The 20149-nt window shown below is 39.9% G+C and overlaps 1 protein-coding gene across 3 annotated transcripts in view; it reads right to left on the reverse strand.

Moving 5' to 3' along the window:
* The window catches only part of Ube2e3 (ubiquitin conjugating enzyme E2 E3), a 64054-nt gene extending 46565 nt beyond the window's left edge, over positions 1–17489 (reverse strand). The window contains exons 1-3 of one of the 3 annotated variants that reach the window (XM_042688352.1): positions 17468–17489; positions 15277–15498; positions 13487–13537 (exon numbers count right to left, since the gene is read on the reverse strand). In XM_042688352.1, the coding sequence (XP_042544286.1) occupies positions 13487–13537; positions 15277–15470 (245 nt within the window). In that variant the 5' untranslated portion in view covers positions 15471–15498; positions 17468–17489. Of the gene's footprint in view, positions 1–13486; positions 13538–15276; positions 15499–15980; positions 16002–16647; positions 16986–17467 lie in introns of those variants that run through there. The other 2 variants (XM_042688351.1, XM_042688353.1) reach the window with 2 other exon arrangements.
* Positions 17490–20149: the final 2660 nt, after the last annotated feature.

Consider the following 20149-nt stretch of genomic DNA (forward strand, 5'->3'; position numbering starts at 1 on the left):
ACAGGTTTTCTATTCACTATTAAATGCTGGAATGAAGAAAATATATTTTGCATAATAGACAATACATGGTAAACAAAAAGACACGTTTGTTCCTGATATACAAAATTAGTTTACTAAAGCCTTATGACTTAAAGAGATCCTACTTCCAGTGACAATATTACAGAATCCTAATGTTATGACTTAATTGGACACCAGTAGCTCATGCCTGTATTACTAGTTAGCCAGGAGGCTGAGATATGAGAACTGTCGTTCAAATCAAGCTTAGTCAAACAAATTCAAGAGACTCATATCTCCAATTAATAAACAAAAGGCAAAACTGGAGGGATAGCTCAAGTGGTAGAGTGCTAGCAGTGAAAAAGCTGAGAATGTGAGGTCCTGAGTTCAAGCCCTGGTACTAGAACAAAAGAAAACAAATTAGGAAGTTCTATATGGATAGTAATGTTGATATAATAAAGTACTGAAATACTTAAGAGGTATGAATTGATGGTTCTAAAGAGGATATTAAATAACCAACTCATTATTTTGAAAGGAAAAACAGACCAGGTAAATAAAAAATAATGTGCTTACACTGCCTTTACTATGTAACTTACATGACTGGGAAACAAAAAAGATGAAGATATATTCTCCTTAGAAACTTACCACTAACACCACAATATCCTTAAATATATCCTAACAGAAAAACATACCATCTATGAAGCAGTTCTACCAAAATAAAGGATGCCAGGTGCCAGTGGCTCACTATTATAATACAATTCTAGCTACTTGGGAGGCTGAGCAAGGAGAGAAGTTTTGAGGCCGCTTTCTCAATCCATAGCTGGTTATAGTAGTGTGTGCCTGTCACTAAAAGCTACACAGGAGACTGAGATTTGGAGAACCGTGCAGTCTCCAAGACATCTTCACAAAGGGAAACTGGATGTCACTCTGTGCATCTGTGTGCCCAGCAAGTATAGGAAGCCTAAAAGGCAAGTGTGGCTCAGGTACATGGTCTGCAGAAAGCAAGCAGCTATCCTAAAAATAAGCAGTAAAATATAGGGCTACAGGTTTGGCTCAGCAGAATCATGCCAGCCTAGCAATCTCATGGACCCAAGTTCAAATTCCCAGTCCTACTTTAAAAAAAAAAAAAAAGTAGAAAAAGAAAATTTACCCAGAATTTGATTAAGTCTGTTGACCTAACTCTCAAATTTACAAGAAATACTGAGGGCAAAGATACTAAACTACATCATACGAATCTAATAAGCAAAAAATAGACTAGGTAACTCAGCCTAGTTTCTTCAAAAAATACATTTGATAACAGAAAAAAACAGACACAATTTATAAGAGATGAAAGTTATATCAATCAATCACAATGAACCTACTTTATTTGGATCCTGCCTCAAATAAAAGGCTGGAGTGGGGAGACTAAAGAAAACATTAAATGCCAAATTTCACCACTCTGTGGTACCAGGTGAATTAAATATAACTATGTGTGATATTATAATATATATTATACACCACAAATGCAGGAAGTAGCACAATACTCTTAGGAACTAGTGTCAAGCATGAATAAAACCATAATACTGATGTCTTATGGTGTCCTCTATATTTTGTTGTCACTACTGTTTAAACTGAGAAGAGTACAGAAAGCAATAGGAAGACATAAAAATATGTAGCCATAATCTTCTGAAAACTACTCTCTTGGGAACTCTAAATAAATGGATTCCTTATTAAAATTTAACATGAAAAAATGATCCATATATAAGGAACTTGTAAAATTTTAAAGGACAAAACTCACTACAAATAATACCCTTCAGAAAAAAAAGAATGTTGTATATAAAAAAAGAGACATGGATATAAAGGGAAGATCATCAAAATAATTTATAAGAAAAATAAAAAAGTAACAAAATTCATGTTTCCATAGGCCTTTCATTCACACTAAAAGATGTGAAGCTATACTCCCAAAGCAATTTCAGACTAGAGATGTCTTTATTTTTCCCCAGGCAGCTAGAAGTTAAATGACAAACGATATTTGCTCTGGGACACTGTAGTAGTCAAGAAATTTTAGAATGACATAACTGGACACAAACCTCCCAAAACAGGCTGGCTAAATCTCAGTTGATAAGCACTGCAATACCATAATTCCTATAAAGGTTTTGCTTGGTGCAAGTAACTATAGAACTAAACCAAGTACTCTGGGATTCCATGGGCTCTAGCCTGCAACTCTTGCTACATACAAGCTAAAATCTTAAGGATCACAGTTTGAGGCCAGCCTAGGCAGAAAAGTTCATTAGATTCCAAGGCCTGGTTCAATTGATAGAAAGCCATTCTAGCTAACTTGAGTTCAAACCCCAGTGCCAATTACAAAAACAGTATTACATACACTAAGCACCAGATACTTTTTTTAATTTAGTAGAAATCCAACCCTCACTAGTGACATTAGCTTTAAAGTTAGCCACAATACCAAATAGTATAGGTTCCATCAATAAGTATTAGCATATGTTACTTACCTTTGCATCCTCATAAAGCCAATGAGATATTAACAAAAGTCAAACACAAAAACAAAAATCAGACAGAAATTTCAAAGATGTAGAATGCAACCATATTGGTACATTTAGATAAGCTGCAAGGCACAGATTGTGGTCATCAACTCATTAGTTTAATTAATGTAAAATAAACTCTATAAAACTCACAGATTGCTCTAAGAACACTAGATCTGTTTTGCTAAGACTGAGACAGGTCCTTTACAATGAAGCTTATTATAATAAAACAAAACCCCGTAAGAGAATCTAGAAATCACTGCTTTATTAAAAAACTTAATGGAAACTCTGAAACTATGTAAGACAAAATAAAATTGAAATTATATGTATTATCTGTCTATATCTATGCATCTATCTAGATATATATATATATCTCCAGTATTAAAAGAAAAGTATACACATGTTGCTGCGATATGAGCTTCAAAACTCCATTTAAGATCTTATGTGACTGGAAGCTTTCCCCATGAGGAAATTCTTATCTGCAAACAGTTGGGACTTTTTGTAACTTCAAAACAATTCATAAATATGGGCTGTCCTATAGTAAAGAAAAGGAAAGGTTGATTTGCCTATAAAATGCAAGCTATTCAAAATACATGTACAATACTACTACTCATAAAAAACTATGTGGCACAAGCAAACCATTCTATTGTGAACTTATTCAACCTCTTACCTCTGTCCTTTATAGCAAAAGAGAAGCACAGGGAACTTGAGGAATACTGCCTGAAAAAAAATGCTTCTAAATAATGAAAAGGAAAAGAAGAGAGGAGAGGAGAGGAGAAGAAAGGAGAAGAGAGGAGAGAAGAGAAGAGGAAAAGGGAGGACGGGAGGGGAGGGGAGAAGAGGGGAGGACAGGGTGGGAGGGGAGGGGAGGGGGACGGGAGGAGAAGAGGAGAGAAAGGAAAAGAAAGGAGGGAGGGAGGAGGAGGGAAGAAGGGAAGAAAGAAAGGAGAAAGGAAAGAACTTTCTCTTCTCTTCTCTTCCCAACTCACCACAGACTCTTACTGGACAGATTCTAAAATCCTACAAGAACAGTATTTTGTATCCCTCTGGAGATAAGCAAACTAATGAAACATGCTAAACATATGCCCAAAGACCTATAATTAACTAATGCTTTTACCAGGTTTTTCAAACAAAAATGATTCCTTTCACATCAAAAGTAAAATCCGTCACTTTTGCACTACAGATAACGTTTGGCAAGTTTCTAATCTCAAATTCAGTGTTGAAATCTAAACAAAAATATACGTATTTTATAAGTTTGTTCTGAGAGTTAAAATACTGTATTACTAGGTTACTGTATTTGGAACCTAGTATAGTATCAAGCTGGTTCTCAATTTTTTTTCCTTACTATTGAAAAGAATGAAAGTCACCTATTCATGGAAATACATATCTGTGGCAGATAATTTGCTTTCGCACCGAATATACTTATACACACCTTCTCCTTCGGTTTTAAGCCATTTTGTAGTTTATCAAGGCCTTCTGACCAACTCATGTCTAATTTCCTAACCAAAGCACTTAAAACTGGTATATGACCCTTCAACCCTGGCTGACTACTAGTTCCAAATGTCTGAGCTACAAAACGGAAGCATCATGGAGCTTAGTTATCTTATGTACAGCTACCCAGAAGAGTCGCTGTATTCACAGTGGATGTTATATGAAGAAAAAAAAAAATAAACCTTTAAATATTGAGCCGTTAACTCTTGTAGGTGGAAAATCATTATAGTGTAGCAAAATTTCATGTCTATTTTTGAAAATCTAGAGTTCAAGGCCAGTCTGGGATTCCATAGGAGACTTTGTCTCCAAAAATAAAAAGAGAGAGAGAGAGAGAGAGATGTCTTTTTTTTTTTTTGTCAGTGGTGGGGTTGCACTCTGGGCCTGGGCACTGTCCCTCAGCTCTTCAGCTCAAGGCTAGCACTCTACCACTTGAGCCACAGCACCACTTCCGGTTTTCTGAGTGATTTGTTTTTTTTTTTTAATTTAATTTATAGGTTTTTAAAAAGAGGTAGCCGAGTAAGAACAGCACCACACACGTGGTATTCAGGTAAGGGGTAGGTTTATTCATTGTTCCGGCTGGCACCAGGCCATCTTGGTCCTCCACGCGGTGGGGAAAGGCCTGGGAAAGAGAGCTGGGAGATCTGGGAAAGAGAAAGAGCTGGGAAAGAGAAAAGAGCTAGAAAAGAGAGAAAAGAGCTAGAAAAGAGAGCATCTGGGAAAGAGGTGGGAAGGAGCAAGCTAGAAAAGAGAAGAGAGCTGGGAAAGAGAAGGAAAGAGCTGAGAAAGAACTAGAAAAGAGCAGAGAGAGTGCTAGAAAAGAGAAGGGAGCTGGGAAAGAGAAGAGAAGGAAAGAGCTCAGAAAGAGCTAGAAAAAAGCAGAGAGAGCCTGAGTAATTTGTTGGAGATAAAAGTCTCACAGACTTTTCTGCCCGGGCTGGCTTTGAACTGAAATCCTCAGATCTCAGCCTTCTGAGCAGCTAGGATTACAGGTGTGAGCCACCAGCACTTGGCAGAAATGTCTCTTTTTCTAGCCTAATTGTCTTTAAATGCTGCAAGGCAAAACACATGAAAATGACACAGCTTGTATTCACGTATTAAAAGGTTCTTTATAATTTTGTGCATTAGACTAAGAGGGTTAAGAAATAATATTTTAAAGGTAGAATGGAAAAGTAATCCAATCCACAGACCTTAAAAATAAACTGACACTATAGTTTCACCTAAGTGAAAAGAACTTTAGTCTAAAACCAAGAATTTAACTTTTTTCTAGTTAAGCAGTAATAAAACAAAAATGCAATGACCCAAAAACAACAACTGAGAAACTGAAATCAACTATTAGGAAACACATGAAAGAAAAGCAGAGCCTGACTACAAATGCCCTTTCACCATGAACAGTAGTTGCTATATGGCTTCAAGAGAAGAAATAGAAAAGAAAGGAGGGAGAGAAGAGGGAGGAAGGGGAGAAAGAAAGGGAGAAAGGAAAGAACTCTCTTCTCTTCCCAATTCACCACAGACCATCATTGGACAGAGTCTAAAATCCTAAAAGAACAGAATTTTGTATGCTATTTTACAGTGTTGGAATCCCAAAAGCTCAAAGAGTCAAGGTTATTTTTTTATTAAGGTCACACAAAATAGCTAACTTGGTGTTAGCAAAACCAAGACTAAACTGACCTGAAACTATTTGTACCAACTATCCCATTTAGGATGTATACTCATCATCTTTTGGCAGTAGTAAGGTTTGAACACAGGGGCTCAAGCTTGCTAGGGAGAAGCTGCCACTAAGACACGTGCCTCAGGATTTTTTTAGTATTTTTCTCATTTAGGGTCCTCAGGATTTTTGCCTGGGGCTAGCCTCAGATTACAATCTTCCTACCTACTGCCTCCAACATAGGATCACAAGTGCTTGCCACCAGACTCAGATTATTCACTAAGAATTGGTCTCACTAACTTTTTGGACTAGACTGGCCTTTAACTTTTTGATCTTGCTTCCTGAGTAGCTGGAATTACAGTCATGAGTCACCCATTATACCAGCCATAAATTCTTGATTTAGAAATAAGAATTGGATGGGCTGGGAAGGTGGCTCAGTGGTAGAGTGCTTGCCTTGCATGCCTGAGGCCCTGAGTTCGATTCCTCAGCACCACATGAGAAAAAAGAAAAAAGCCGGAAGTGGCGCTGTGGCTCAAGTGGTAGAGGGCTAGCCTTGAGCTGAAGAGCTGAGGGACAGCGCCCAGGCCCGGAGTTCAGGCCCCACGACTGGACCCCCCAAAAAAAGAAACAAGAATTGGAGCAATAGGTATCAGATAAAAACAATAATCACACTGTATCATCTTGCTAAAATCTGAAAATTTCTGCATTCTGAAATACATCTGTCCCCAAAAGTTTGAAATAAAGGATTATAGAATTGTGGGAAAAGAACAAACCTTTTATTTGTTTTTGTTTGAAGGATGAACCTAGGGCCTCTCCACTACTTAAACTATGCATCAATCCCTTTAGTTTTTATTTTGCCTTTGAGATGGGATCTGCTAGCTAACTTTGTAGGGGCTGGTCTCAAACTCAGAATCCTTCTGCCCTAAGATTCCAAGTGGCTGGGATTACAGGCTTGAATACAATACCACACCTGACTTAGTGATGAAAATAAAAACAAATGAAGGAGCTGGGAAGGTGGCTCAGTGGTTGAGAACTTGCCTTGCATGCATGAGGTTCTGGGCTCGATTCCTCAGCACCACATAGGCAAAAAAAAAAAAAAAAGCTGGAAGTAGAGCTGTGGCTCAAGTGGTAGAGAGCTAGCCTTGAGCTGAAGAGTTGAGGGACAGCACCCAGGCCCAGAGTTCAGGCCCCATGACTGGACCCAAAAAATATATAATAAGAAGAAGAAAAATAAAAACAAAATGAAGAGCATGGCTTTTAATTAGTGTGCAATTCAATTAATGCAAATTATTTTCCAATGGTATTTTTCTTTGGTGTTATTTCAGCATTCATAGAACATAATAAATACAATCAACCTACAGACTGTGCTAGAGGTTATCACTGATAGAAAGCCTAAAAGAAATAAAAATACCAAACTAAAAATTTCTGCCTCAAAGGACCATATAGCAGGTAGTCATGGTAAATGTTTCCATTGTTAAGATATACATAAACCATAGAATTTGACTCGTAGGGGGATAGAGACATCAGTTCAGAGTAAGGTGTAAATTGTTACTCATCAGGCATCACTAATAAAACAGGAAAGCAGGGGCTGGGAAGGTGGCTCAGTGGTAGAGCGCTTGCCTTGCATGCATGAGGCCCTGGGTTCGATTCCTTAGTACCACATAAGCAAAAAGAAAAAAGCCGGAAGTGGCGCTGTGGCTCAAGTGGTAGAGTGCTAGCCTTGAGCTGAAGAGCTGAGGGACAGCGCCCAGGCCCAGAGTTCAGGCCCCACAACCAGACCCCCCCCAAAAAAAAATTAAACAGGAAAGCAGCCAAAGGAAACTATCCAAACCTTCAAGAGGCAAATTACAAAAACAAGTATCTAAGTCAGTGTTTCTGAATCTCAGTACTAGTAAATTCTTTGGCCAGACAATTCTTTGTTATGGGAAGCTGAGCTACACATTGTAGGGCATACCGAAGCCTTTCTGACTTCTATCCACCAAATGTGGTGGCCTACTTCTCCCCCATTTTTGAAAAACCAAACTGTCTCCAAGCATTGCTATTTGTCTGGAGGGAAGGGGGATCCCCTACTTAAGAATTACTGATCCAGATGCAAAGATTAAAAATACAGACATTCCATTTTCTAAATTCTGATGTATTCAAACATAAATCTCAAAAGATATATGGAAAAAGTCACTTTCTGCTTCTCTAGATCGGTAACTGCTTCTTAACTCTATTTGTAGAAGAGCAAATAGAAGATAAAATTCTGGTTTGTGTAATTTATTTAATTTCTTGTGATACAGGGAATAGAACAAGAATGTCAGGTAATCTCTCTAGCACTACCACTTGATCTATGCCTCCAGCTTTTTTATTTTAACTTCTTTTTGAAACAAGGTCTGAGTAACTTTGCTCAGGCTGGCCTCGAACTGATGATCCTACTGCCTCAGTTTGCACACTAGCTGGAAGCCCTGGCATAAAACATCACACCTGGGGGGGCTGGGAAGATGGCTCAGTGGTAGAGCGCTTGCCTTGCATGCCTGAGGCCCTGGGTTCGATTCCTCAGCACCACATAAGCAAAAAAAAAGAAAAAAGCCGGAAGTGGCGGTGTGGCTCAAGTGGTAGAGTGCTAGCCTTGAGCTGAAGAGCAGGGACAGCGACCAGGCCCAGAGCTCAGGCCCCACGACCAGACCCAAAAAAAAAAAAAAAAAAAAATCACACCTGGCAATTTCTCTTCCCAATCTGATTGCCCTCGTACTCTAACCAAGACTTACTGATTTTCCTGTTGATAACATAATCTATCTGCTGTTACAGTAACATAATCAAGGAGAAAAGAAGATACCAAGTGGTTGTCTATAGAACACAATTTGCAGCATGTAGCTGCAAGTTACCATATAACATTTTTTTTTTTTTTTTGTCGGACGTGGGGCTTGAACTCTGGGCCTGGGCGCTGTCCCTCAGCTCTTCAGCTCAAGGCGAGCACTCTACCACTTGAGCTACAGCGCCACTTCCAGTTTTCTGGTGGTTTATTGGAGATAGGAGTCTCATGGTCTCTCCTGCCCGGGCTGGCTTTGAACCGCGATCCTCAGATCTCAGCCTCCTGAGTAGCTAGGATTACAGGCGTGAGCCACCAGCACCTGGCTCCATATAACATTTTTAAAAGCATATACTGTCACTCCTTTTCTACATTCACTAGTTACACTGAATGTAATAGATGCCTAATAAAAATGTGACTTTTTTGCATTGAAAAGAATATTGTTTTCAACCAGTCACTTCTTTGGAAAATGTTTTTAGACCAAAACTACTGGTCCCTTCTGCTTCATTGGTACATAGGAGGAAAATAATCAGAATTAGTGTTATCTATCATACACATAATAGGATATATTAGATACTACAGTCATGTATAGATATTTAATAAATGTGCTCTAATGCAGTCATTGTTTTACCTGGTATTCTATCATACTTTAAGGTAAGCTATCATCTTGAGCTAAATTTTGCAAATTGATATATACCAATCTCAGTAAATCATGAATTCTAATAAAAGGTATGTGAAAGAGGAAAGCAGCCATCACCTCTACATAAAAGTTATATTTACTGGGTAATCCTTGCATACTTTATTAATAATATCATTAATCTCATATATAAGGGTTTTATTTGTTTAGTAGCTTTGAACTTATGATCTTCTTATTTCTGCCTCCCAAGAGCTAAGGTAACAGAAGTACACCACCAGCTAACCTTATGAGTATTTTAAGAAATTATTTGTATTTGTTATCTATGTCCAATATTCTCAGCTATTTTTTTCACTTTAGTTCCAAAGAATATTAGTTTAATATGGCTAAAAAAGTGCTTGATAAACATTCACTAATTATGTGAAGAATTGGTTTAAGAAGAAATCATAGTGTATATCAACCAATTATAAGCCAGAAAGGCACAGCACACTGCTAAACTGTCTCTCCTCCTTTTATCTTCTCTGGCTACTTTGCGAACAGTTATACAGTTAGAAAATGTTAAGTACATTCATTTCATTTTCACAACAATCCTGTGGGGAAGAGGTTATCATTTTAAACCTCATTTAACAAATTAACTAAAGAACAAAAATATCCTTGAAATTAGGTAAAGTGACATGTCACTAAGCAGCAGAACATGTACCTAAACCTAGACAGTGTTGCTCCAGTATCAGAAATTTCAAATCCTAATACACAAACAATAGAACTGGAGTCTTGTAAAATTCAGGTTGTGGTTCAGTTCTGGTTACAGGGAAGGAATATGCTGCATTTCTCTCTCATCTGTGATTCAGGTCTAGCTCTTCTTCAGATCACACTGTCAATAATAGCAAGCTCTAGTCTACCACTGAAGAAAATAGAGGGAAGTATATATACCTTTAGAAGGCAGAGTTCATTTTTAATTAAGATTATGGTTCTGACAACTTCTTGTTTACAACAACCACTTTCTACTTTTTAAGGATTACGTTAACAAAATTTGCAAACACAAGATTTCAGGTTTTACTTGTCAATGTATTATTAATTCTATTGAGTTAAAATGGTAATACTTCTGATATCTAAAAGCTATTTTGAAATATTCCTAGATAATCCATACCTTACCATAGATTCAATTGAAACACATTAAAGAATACTTTAGAAATATACATGTGACTTTTCATATATGCAGAAAATTTAGGACAAGTTAGAAATCCAGAACCTTGCTGAAATCTTGCAATTTGCACACTGTAAAAAAGGTAAGGATACGCTTTAGGAAACTGATTGTGACATTTGTCTTAAAACACATTACTTAACAATTGTAGTCAATATCAGAGAAATGCCTACAACACACTTTCTCTTCACTCATTGGTATACCAATTATTTATATCTGAACCCAAAATACAAGATAGAAAGACTACAAACTTAAACCAATAAGTAAAAATTATACTTATGAATTGTGGCACATGTCTGTAATTCTAACACATGTGAGGCTAAAGCAGATAGATTCCAAGTTCCACATAGTGGAACCTGGAGCTACCCAGTGAGACCTCCAATAAATAAATAAATAAGTAAATAATTGGAGTGTCTTTATCATTTTTTTACTATTAGAAAAAGAAATTATCCTATCAAATTATAATCAAAATATTTAAGCCCATATACTTAACATCCTAAGATCACCCTAGGTGATGAGAGATAACTATATAGGCTAAAGACTATTAATTAAAAAAAAGGAAGGAATTTGTGAGAAATCTTTCAACTTTGGTAATATTAGTTCTGCTTAGTTTTCCTCTATTTCATTCAACATTTTCCTGTATACACAGATATACTTTGTTCACTGAAGAGAAATTAAGTCCATCCATACTTTAACCAGGTAGGAAAAATCAGATCCAAAACCATAATGAAATTCTGATTAAATAACTACACATGGAAGTCAAAAGTATTAGGTTTCATAGATCACAGACAATATGAAATCACATATTCTAAATGTACTTATAAATGTGAGATACCATTTTAATTATAGCCTATATAAGTTTACACTATATAATCACCATAAAACTAAGAATTCTCATTCAAGTACCTACAGATTAAAAGAACACAGACCACAATCTATCACAGATCTGACACAAGGTAAAAATACACAGTGTTTCTGTCAAAATGATAAAATGCTTCCATTACACATTCAATATTCCAAATTCCTCTTTAGGACAAGGACAGACCTTCTACCAAAAAGAATCTTAAGAAATTTACATATGAAGCACACTCCCCAAAAAAGAATCTACTCTCCCAAATAATATGAAATTCTAATTCTTTACAAATGTTTACATACATATTTTTATCACTTAAACAGCTACAAAGAAACCCAGTTACTAAAGAACTACATAAGTAAAAGGTGTCATCAGCAACAACTGACAATCCTCAGAGGTATGATAAAAGAAAAACAAATGAACATTCCAGGTTATTGTGCAGAAGTAAGGCCACAGTTTCACAATTTCACTATTCTAATCACATTATTTCACAGACATAAATGTAACTTGGCATATGAAGCAAAAAATACAGGATGAGTGAAACTTTCTCTAAGTAAGATTCTACTTCCTCTAAAAAAATCCTTGATGACTGTGGAAAAGCTCCTAAACTGAACACTGAGAGTAGATTTCTATACAAACTGCACCACAAGACAACTGTTCAGAGGGATTCAACACATGCCTTGCTCTGTCAATTCACTTATTTGTACCATTTGAGAAAATCAACAGAACCTTAACAAAATGCTTGACATCACACACAATTTTAAAACATTTGCGAGTTTTGAACTGATAGATCATTACATCCTTCACAATGGAAAATAGAATACACCTTGCTAGGTAATTGATTCTTCTAAAAAGCAAAATGAACTTGACCTCCTTAAATCACTGAAGATTTGACATATCATTTAGAAGTCTGAAACAAATACTTTGATTTACTTGTTCTCTACAGAAGTATTCTTAAACAAAAATAGAACACAGCCACAAATGTAATTTAAGTTTCCTAGACACTAAACTAAAATGGTCAAAAAGGAAATACCAAATTTAACAACACAATACTACAAGTTTAATTCCACAATATTATTATTTCAATGCATAATCAAGATTCTTAAAATTCTATATTCTTTTTATTATACTAAATTTTCAAAATCCAATGTGTATTTCCTATTTTTAGCCTATGTCACTTCAGACTAGCCACAACTGAAATGGTCAACAGCCAGATGTGGCTGGAGGCTACATTACTGAACACAATTCCTAAGTAATACTTTGATTTGACATATCGTGATCTGTTTATAGTTAGTTCACAGTCATGTCTGCTAAGCTGAATAGCTGTGACTACAACATAAGCAAAGCTGCTAATCCACTGGTAACTCAGGATCGGATCACCTCATATGAAGATCTGGTTACCACACATGATAAGACACAAATAAATTACACTCTAGTATGTTTTCATAAAAGTGGACTTCAGAGACGATTCTGATTAACACAAGTGAACACAATTTGTAGAAAAACCTGAGACACCAAAAATATATCAAACACAACACTGCCTTAATTCTAGCAGCTACTCTCATTTTTGCATACCTATCGCTATGCCAATTATTTACAATATTGCTCTAAATTTGTTGAGCTTTGTAAGCTACATGGTCACTATGCAAAAGTAAGCAGTGTACTATAGAATATAAAATGAAAAAAAAATGTTGAGGAAAAAAATTATCAACTAGATATTTTTAATACATCTTATGCCAGTGCCAGTCAGCCATCCAAAATTAAGTGAGTTTCACTAGAATTCTCCCCTTCTTACAATTTCAACCTACTTACTGCTTATTAAGAATTTTCCCAAGTAATTAGAATATTTGCCGAAAATGTAAAGAATTCCAACAATGCACACTCTAGAAAACAACACCATTAGCTTAGCATATAAAACTTGTCCTTAAGGCAAGTTTCTGAATAGATCAGAGACAACTACACAACGTTTGCTGCATTAACATTTTGTAACAACACATTCAGCTATTTCTAAATTTAGAAGTTCAGTTTAAATTGTACACAAGTTACTTTAAATTTTAAATTTTTAGAAGTTATAGCACTGTACTTGTGAATATACATGTTCTATAAAAATACAAAGAAAAATCAACACCATTTCATACTGCCACCAAGAAACACAAAATCATTATATTCACAAGTCTACAATATATGATTCAAAGAGTGTTTTTTTCTTGAGTTTTATTTAATTCATATAGGCAGTTTTTGTTTAATGCACTTGCAAACACAGCTAGCTTTTCCTGCTGTGCACACTGCAGACACAATCATTAATCTCTTAATATTTTTTTCACAATTAGAATTCAAAAAAAAGATTCATTTCTTTACCTGCAGTTTGGAGGAGGATCAAGGGTTATTTCGGCTAGTTCCTTCTGAATTCTGTTAGTGAAATGAGAACAGACAAAAAGGATTTGAGAGAGTCTACAGAATAACCGGGGAATTACACTGCCCTCTACCACCAAGCAGTTAAATGCAAGGCTGGCTTTGCCTTCAGTAATGCTAACATGGCTGCTTCCTCTTTGTTCTCAGAGGCATAACCCAAATCCCTTAACAGAAACTTTACAGCTTTTTTTCCTCAGTTGCTACTGTAAAAGTAAGTCATTTACACCTGATTTGAGAAATAGTACAACATCACTACTCAGTAAAGGATATAAAATCTATTTTAAAACACTTTTTACCAAAGAAATTCTCTTTTCAAGCTTATATGCAAATGAGACAAAAAGGGAGGAGGGAAAACACCACAATATTTGACAATGACTTCAAGTAACTTTTACACAGGTAAAAATTAACAAGCTACCGAGGAGTACCTTAATGGTTTTGACAATATTTTATCTGTCAAAAGAAAGTTTGAAATTTACAAATATCTTTACCAATGAAAAACTTACAGATTATCTGATATTCTTATTTAACTATGACTGTTTCTTTGACCTTAGGCACACCATTCAAATTTTATACATTTAGGGGAGAAGAGAATAAGATATATAGCCTCAAGTTAAGGGGCAAAAACTGTTCTGGTTTTCTATGCTTTAAAAATTTAAGACATGTTTCATTCATTTGTACACAAAATTACAACAAATTAAGGACTTTAAAATCACTCTGAATTCTGCTGCTGCTCAGTAAAAGGTTTTGTATTAATAACTGATTAAAAGAGCAGAATGGCAAAAGTAATCTGAATCACTGTACAATGAAACATCTGATCAGTTTTTGTATTTTCCTTTCATATGTCAGGAAAAATGACAAAAGGTAGACAGTAGTTAATGCTGTACACACACTTCATATACAATCACTACTTCTACTAGATAATTCAACACTACCACCAAAGGAGTCCCAGTGACAATTTTTTTTTTTTTTGGTCAACACACAGAATAAGTCAACAGGAAACAAATGATCTTTCACTTATACCCAACAAAATATGTTTCACCTGATGTTGAGTAGTAATGTGTCAAGTATATCCACAAGTTTGGGAGAGAAGAGGAAGGCATAAAGACAATGTACGTTTTCAATCATCAAGTGACATCTAAAATTATTAATGGCTACTTTTCACTTTTATTTGCCCTAACAATGAGGCAGGTTAGTCGTAAATTAACTACAGAAAGGTCTGCCTGTGATTCAGGAGTTAAAGTCTTGTTTGTAAAAATGTAGGCAAATTTAAAGCACAATTTAAAGTGTGCTTTCAAATACAGTCAAGGCCTTGGCATTTACAAATTTTCTGGCAAATGTAATAATTTCTGAGCATTAAGTTTTACGTAGAGATATTACTGATCTCCAGATGTGTCAATTTCACTGGAAAGTGTGACTTACAAAAAGAAACATCTCCAATGTACCCATCCAATTTGGGTTCACTGAAATTTCCTTGTCAATTCTTCATCTGTCAGAATATTAGTTTAATCTCTACTGGAGGACACTCTTCATCATGTTACCAACACACAGAATAAGTTTCTTAAAAGTATAGTTCTATGGAGGTTGCTATATGCCACCTAAAGAATGACAACTCACTCAAGTACACATAAAATTAGTGGGAAAGTATTCCTGAACTATTGCTACTGATGCAAAATCAGGGAAAGGGACCAATGGCTTGGAAGACTAGCAGTGTGCTTAACCCTCATTTTAAACATTACCTTTTAGCACTAGTGGATAACTTAGCAGTGGTTTTGCTAGAGAGTTTGGTGTTTTTCTTCTGCTGGGTGGCAGAGGGTTTTCTTTCTTCCTGTTCTTCAGGCTCTGGAGCGGCTGGGTCTCTCTGGTCCGCATCTGAACTGCCACTGCTGGTACTGGGGCTCTCATCATCGGACCTTTGCCTATCACTGGACATTTTGGTGAAGTGATCGCTTGGAAAACTTCTAAAGGGAAAGGAGGAGGAGAGGGGAGGTGTTAAACCTAAGAGATGAACCAACAGTGTTGTTGTTGTTTTTTTCTTTCCTTAATATTTACCTACAATCCTATTTAAAAGGCTTCAGAAGTGTTCTCCCTTATTTCTTGGTAAGACAAGGTTACAGGGGCGGTGAGAGGTCTTCCCCAGGTTTCCAGCATGCTGGGATTTACCCAACGCAAGTTAGAAAACCCACTCACATTTGTTTTTTCCATCCCTTTCACCATCTATCAATTGTCTACTTTCTCAGAAGGCATGAAACAGATTTGCCAGGGAACTTAGGCAGCAAGCATTAATAACATATGACACGCTGTAAATAACAGATCTCGCTGAAAAATGTTAAAAAGAAAAGTCACTCCTAACGTCTAAATATTTACAGACTGACATTGGTCAGAGGTACCAAATTCCCCTTCCGCGGGGAAAACATCCCCCGTTAATCACCCATATGCTCACTGGAGGTGGCGGCTCCGGCTCCAGGCACGTACAGCCTTTAAACACGCCACTTGGAATTAAAAGAAACCAGCCAGCGAGCCGCCCGCCCTCCGCCGTTCCCCCGGCCGGCCGCGAAGGTCCCCGGCCCGGCCCGAGCTGCCAGCCCGGGCCGCCGCGAGGGATCCGAACGGCACCGTGTGCACGGCTCGCCGGGCCGCCCCGCCGCCTCGCTCCGCTTCTACATCACGGACCGACATTTTGTCCAAAATAACGAAAAGGCGGAGAAGGTGGAGGGGGTGGGGGGGGGAGGAGAGGGAAGCATGAAATGTAGAGAGAGAATGAGAGAAAAAGCTCGAGGGAAAAACAAAACAAACAAACAAAAGCCCCAAGAAGTGCAACAAATTTCCGCGGCCGGCGGCGGCGGCGGCGGCCACGCAGCTCCGCGGCCCTTTGTGGGGAGGGCCGCGCGGGGGCCGCGGGCAGCGCTCACCGCGCCGCCGGGCGCCCAGGGATGCGAGAGCCGGCCGGCCCCGGCCCCGGCTCGCGGCTCGCGGCTCCCGGCTCGCCGACCCCGGCGGCCGCCGCCGGGCGCCCGGCGCGAACAAAGCTGCGGCCCCCGCCCCCTCCCCCGCCGCCGCCGCCCCGCCGCCCCCCCCCCTCCACGCGGCCCCCGGCCCCGCCGCCTTACCTCGGCCGCCCGCCCGGCCCGCTCGCGCGCCGCTACGCTGTGGGGGAGGGAGAGCAAAAAAAAAACCCTTCCTCAAGGAAATGGAGGCAGCCGGGGGGGAAGGGGGGAGGGAAAAAAAAGAAGCCGAGGAGGCTCCGGCCGGGGAGCGTGGAACATTGAGAGTCGGAGGGGGCTGTGCAGTGCCCGGCTCCGGCCGGAGGGTGGCGCCGCCCCGCGCCTTCGGAAAGCAGGGGGTGGGAGCTCGGCTGGGGCGAGGGCGCGAGCTCCCGGCGAGGCGGAGGGACGCGGGAGACCCCCGCGCGCTGTGGCCTCCCGCCGCCGTCGCCGTCGCCGTCGCCCGGCTCGGCTCCTCCCGGCCGCGCAGTCAGCAAGTTCCGAGCGGGGGAGGGGCGGGCGCGGCGGCGGTGCGCGTGCTCGCTGCTTGCCTGGCGGAGGGGCGCGCGCCGCCGGCGCCCCACGGGAGCGCGCTGCTCCTGCGCGCGGCCGCCCGCGCGCTCTCCCGTCCTCTTTTTCTCTCTGCTTCTCTCTCGCTCTCGCTCTCTCTGCGCCTCCTTTCACCCGGTGGGAGAGGGAGGGAAAGCGCACGCGTCTCCCCGCGCGCGGCCCGGACAAAGAGCGCCACGGGGACCCGGCGGACTGGCCCCTGCGCCCTGGGCCACCGGAGCCCGTGCTGGAGAGGGCGGGGGCGCGGGCGCCGTCCCGCGGGGCCGCTGGGTGGCTTCCGGCCTGGGCCCGCCTCCCGGGGCCGGGCTGCCCATTGGACTAACCGGCCTGCTTCCCCGTCGGGGGGCCGCGTGCATCCCGGCCTTCCCCCCCATACCTGTCTCGGGCTGGAGGCGGCTGTGGAGTGGCCCTCCGCCCGGGGCGCTGGGGACGAGGCCGGGCACGCGGGCGGAGGAGAGCTGCCTGTGGCCCCTCGTGGGAGCTCGAGGAAGGGGCAGGATGGGCCCCGGGGCCTTGGGGAGGTAACTGAGATTAGGGAACCCACCTCTGCCGAGCTCCGCCTCGCCGCCTACGACTGTCGCATGCAGGGGAGATTGCCCTGTGGATGCTTTGAAAACTTAAAAAAAAAAAAAAAGGAAGAAAGAAAAACAAAAACCAAAAAGGAACACATTTTTTTAAATGTCCCGCTCAAGCTTTTTTGAAGTGGAGGCGGAGAGTTGCGAAGAAGGGCGTGAGGTTAGATGTTGACACTGCTTCAAGTGTGTGCTCTCTTGCTGGATGGACATCAGATCTGGAAAGAAAATCCCTGCTGGATGCTAAGTGAGAATATCCGGAATCGCTTTAGGGGGGATCTTGGGTTCCATTCTGCCATCCTTTTCACGGAAGCCTCAGGTGGACCCTGCAGTTTTGGCCCCAGGCAGCCCAGACCCTCCTCAGCTACTGGGAACTTGTTCCAATGATGGAACAAAGCCTCGAAGGAATTTGTGGATTCCACTCCCACCAGTGTGCAGGGGAAGGAGTGTTAGGAGAGGAGCCAGGAACTGGACGAGCCACCAGAGATAAAGAAGACTCGATGAGATAGCAGTGATTTTCCTCCAAATAGGAAAAAAAAAAAAAAAGTTTTGGTAGGATTACTCACAATTCTGAGATACTGAGTTATAACTTTCCAAAGACACGGGCATTTAGTGAACTTTGAGGGGGACTATATGATAATAGGTACGAGGTATTCACTGGTGCAATTTCTGTGTGACTATAAAGACAGGTTTCTCCTTCTAAGACATCCCAGTCCAGAAATAACACAGACAGTTCATTCATCAGGCGGATAGGCAGAAAGGATATACCTGTCAGAATGACCACGAAGTAAGTCTCTGGTCCCAAGAAAAAGGTGATGTGTATGTCCATGTACATTTGGCTACATTTTAGAGTGCATGAGAGAAGTTGTTGGTGAAGATATACACAAAAAATTCTCCCACCTGTATACTTAGGTGGTAAGAAAGCAACAGGCAGATAATTTGAAATTCATGCAATGAACTGATTGGAATGCTGAGCTGTGCTATATGTGAAAGGTGAGTTCTTTATAGGCAAAAACAGCCTGAAAGCCAAGAAGCCAAATGCTAGTAAGATTTGGTCAGAACCTGGAGAAGGAGAAATAAAGATACTTAATAGTGTTTTCACCAAATACTCTACAAAGGAAACCCGTGAAAAAGAAAGAGAAAGAGAGAACTGAATTCTGGCCTCAATTACCGAATTTATGTGACCTCCCAGCAAAGGTGGGAGATCCTTTAATGAAAGGAGAGGGTATTAAGAGGTTCTAAGTCTTCTCTTGCTCAAAAATTCCATGATTCTTTGGGGAGTTGAGAACTGTGCAGTTCCACTCAGCAAAATATTTAGGACCTACCTTAATGCTTGAGAAATTGAAAATGCTGATAACCAAACTTAATGTCTGGTGGGGCAGGGAGCCAGTAGGCTATGGAATGAGTAGTGAGACATTAAAGGAGTAGCAAAATGACAATAGAGCATTATTAACCATCAGTTAATAACTAGTAATAGTGTTGTTAATTCACCTTGGGGTTGTGGGGAGGGGCCATGGATCAAAGAAGGAACATTGGTCTAGGCCTGGAGAGATCAATAGGCCTGGTGATAATGCAGATAGCATAGATAATGTTCTTCACAAAACAGCTGGAATGTAATGGGCATCAGATAAATAATACTTTCCATATTGTTAAAGTCACCAGAAAGAGAATGAATGGCTCTGTAAATTTAGAGAGACTATTGGCCTGCCCTGCTAATATTAGGTGCACAGCTACCTCATTCAGCTGACTAATGGGGGAGTACCAATGATTCTTTCCAGTTCACAGCTCTCCTTTAAGGAAACGTGACATTGCAGTCTTGACAGAACCAACTTCCAAGTTATGAATTGTTTCTAATCTGAACTTCTTACAGGACACCATGTTTTATACTTATTTTATGTTTCTTGTTTTTGCTATCTTTGAAATTGGAGAGTATGTTTTATTGGCATTGCTAGAGGAATATAAATTTAACCCAATACAAATTATTTCATAAAATACATAACAAAACAATTCCCAAAAGGCATTTGAAAATAGTACAACAAAACAGACACCAGCTGTCACAAGAATATTGTTTCCACCATTCCTTTTTCTCTTGTTTCTATGGGGTCTGCCACCATCTCACAATTTTGAGAAGACCAGAGTAAAAGATACTAAATCCAATTGCAAAAGATATTGCCATAATTACCTCCATTCTGCTTTTCTGCCAAATGTAACCTAAAGGAATTGTATTGTAAGAGCAGATAGAGATAAAACAATCTCTAGAACCTTTACATCTGGATGCTTTAGGAGATGCTTTTCCATGGACCTTCAGGAGTACACAGAGACGGGGAAGAAGAGGGGGAGGAAAAGAATTTGAATTGCCTAAGAACTAAATTGAGTGACTGCAGTGAGTTTTACAGATCTTAACCACATGATCAGCAGCATACCTCACATAGATATAGAATAAAAACTTAGTTATTTCTTTTTTGAATTTTAGGGTGCTTTAGTTT

This window comes from Dipodomys spectabilis, unplaced genomic scaffold (assembly GCF_019054845.1).
Source record: "Dipodomys spectabilis isolate Male_0828 unplaced genomic scaffold, ASM1905484v1 ptg000115l, whole genome shotgun sequence".
Lineage (NCBI taxonomy): Eukaryota > Metazoa > Chordata > Mammalia > Rodentia > Heteromyidae > Dipodomys > Dipodomys spectabilis.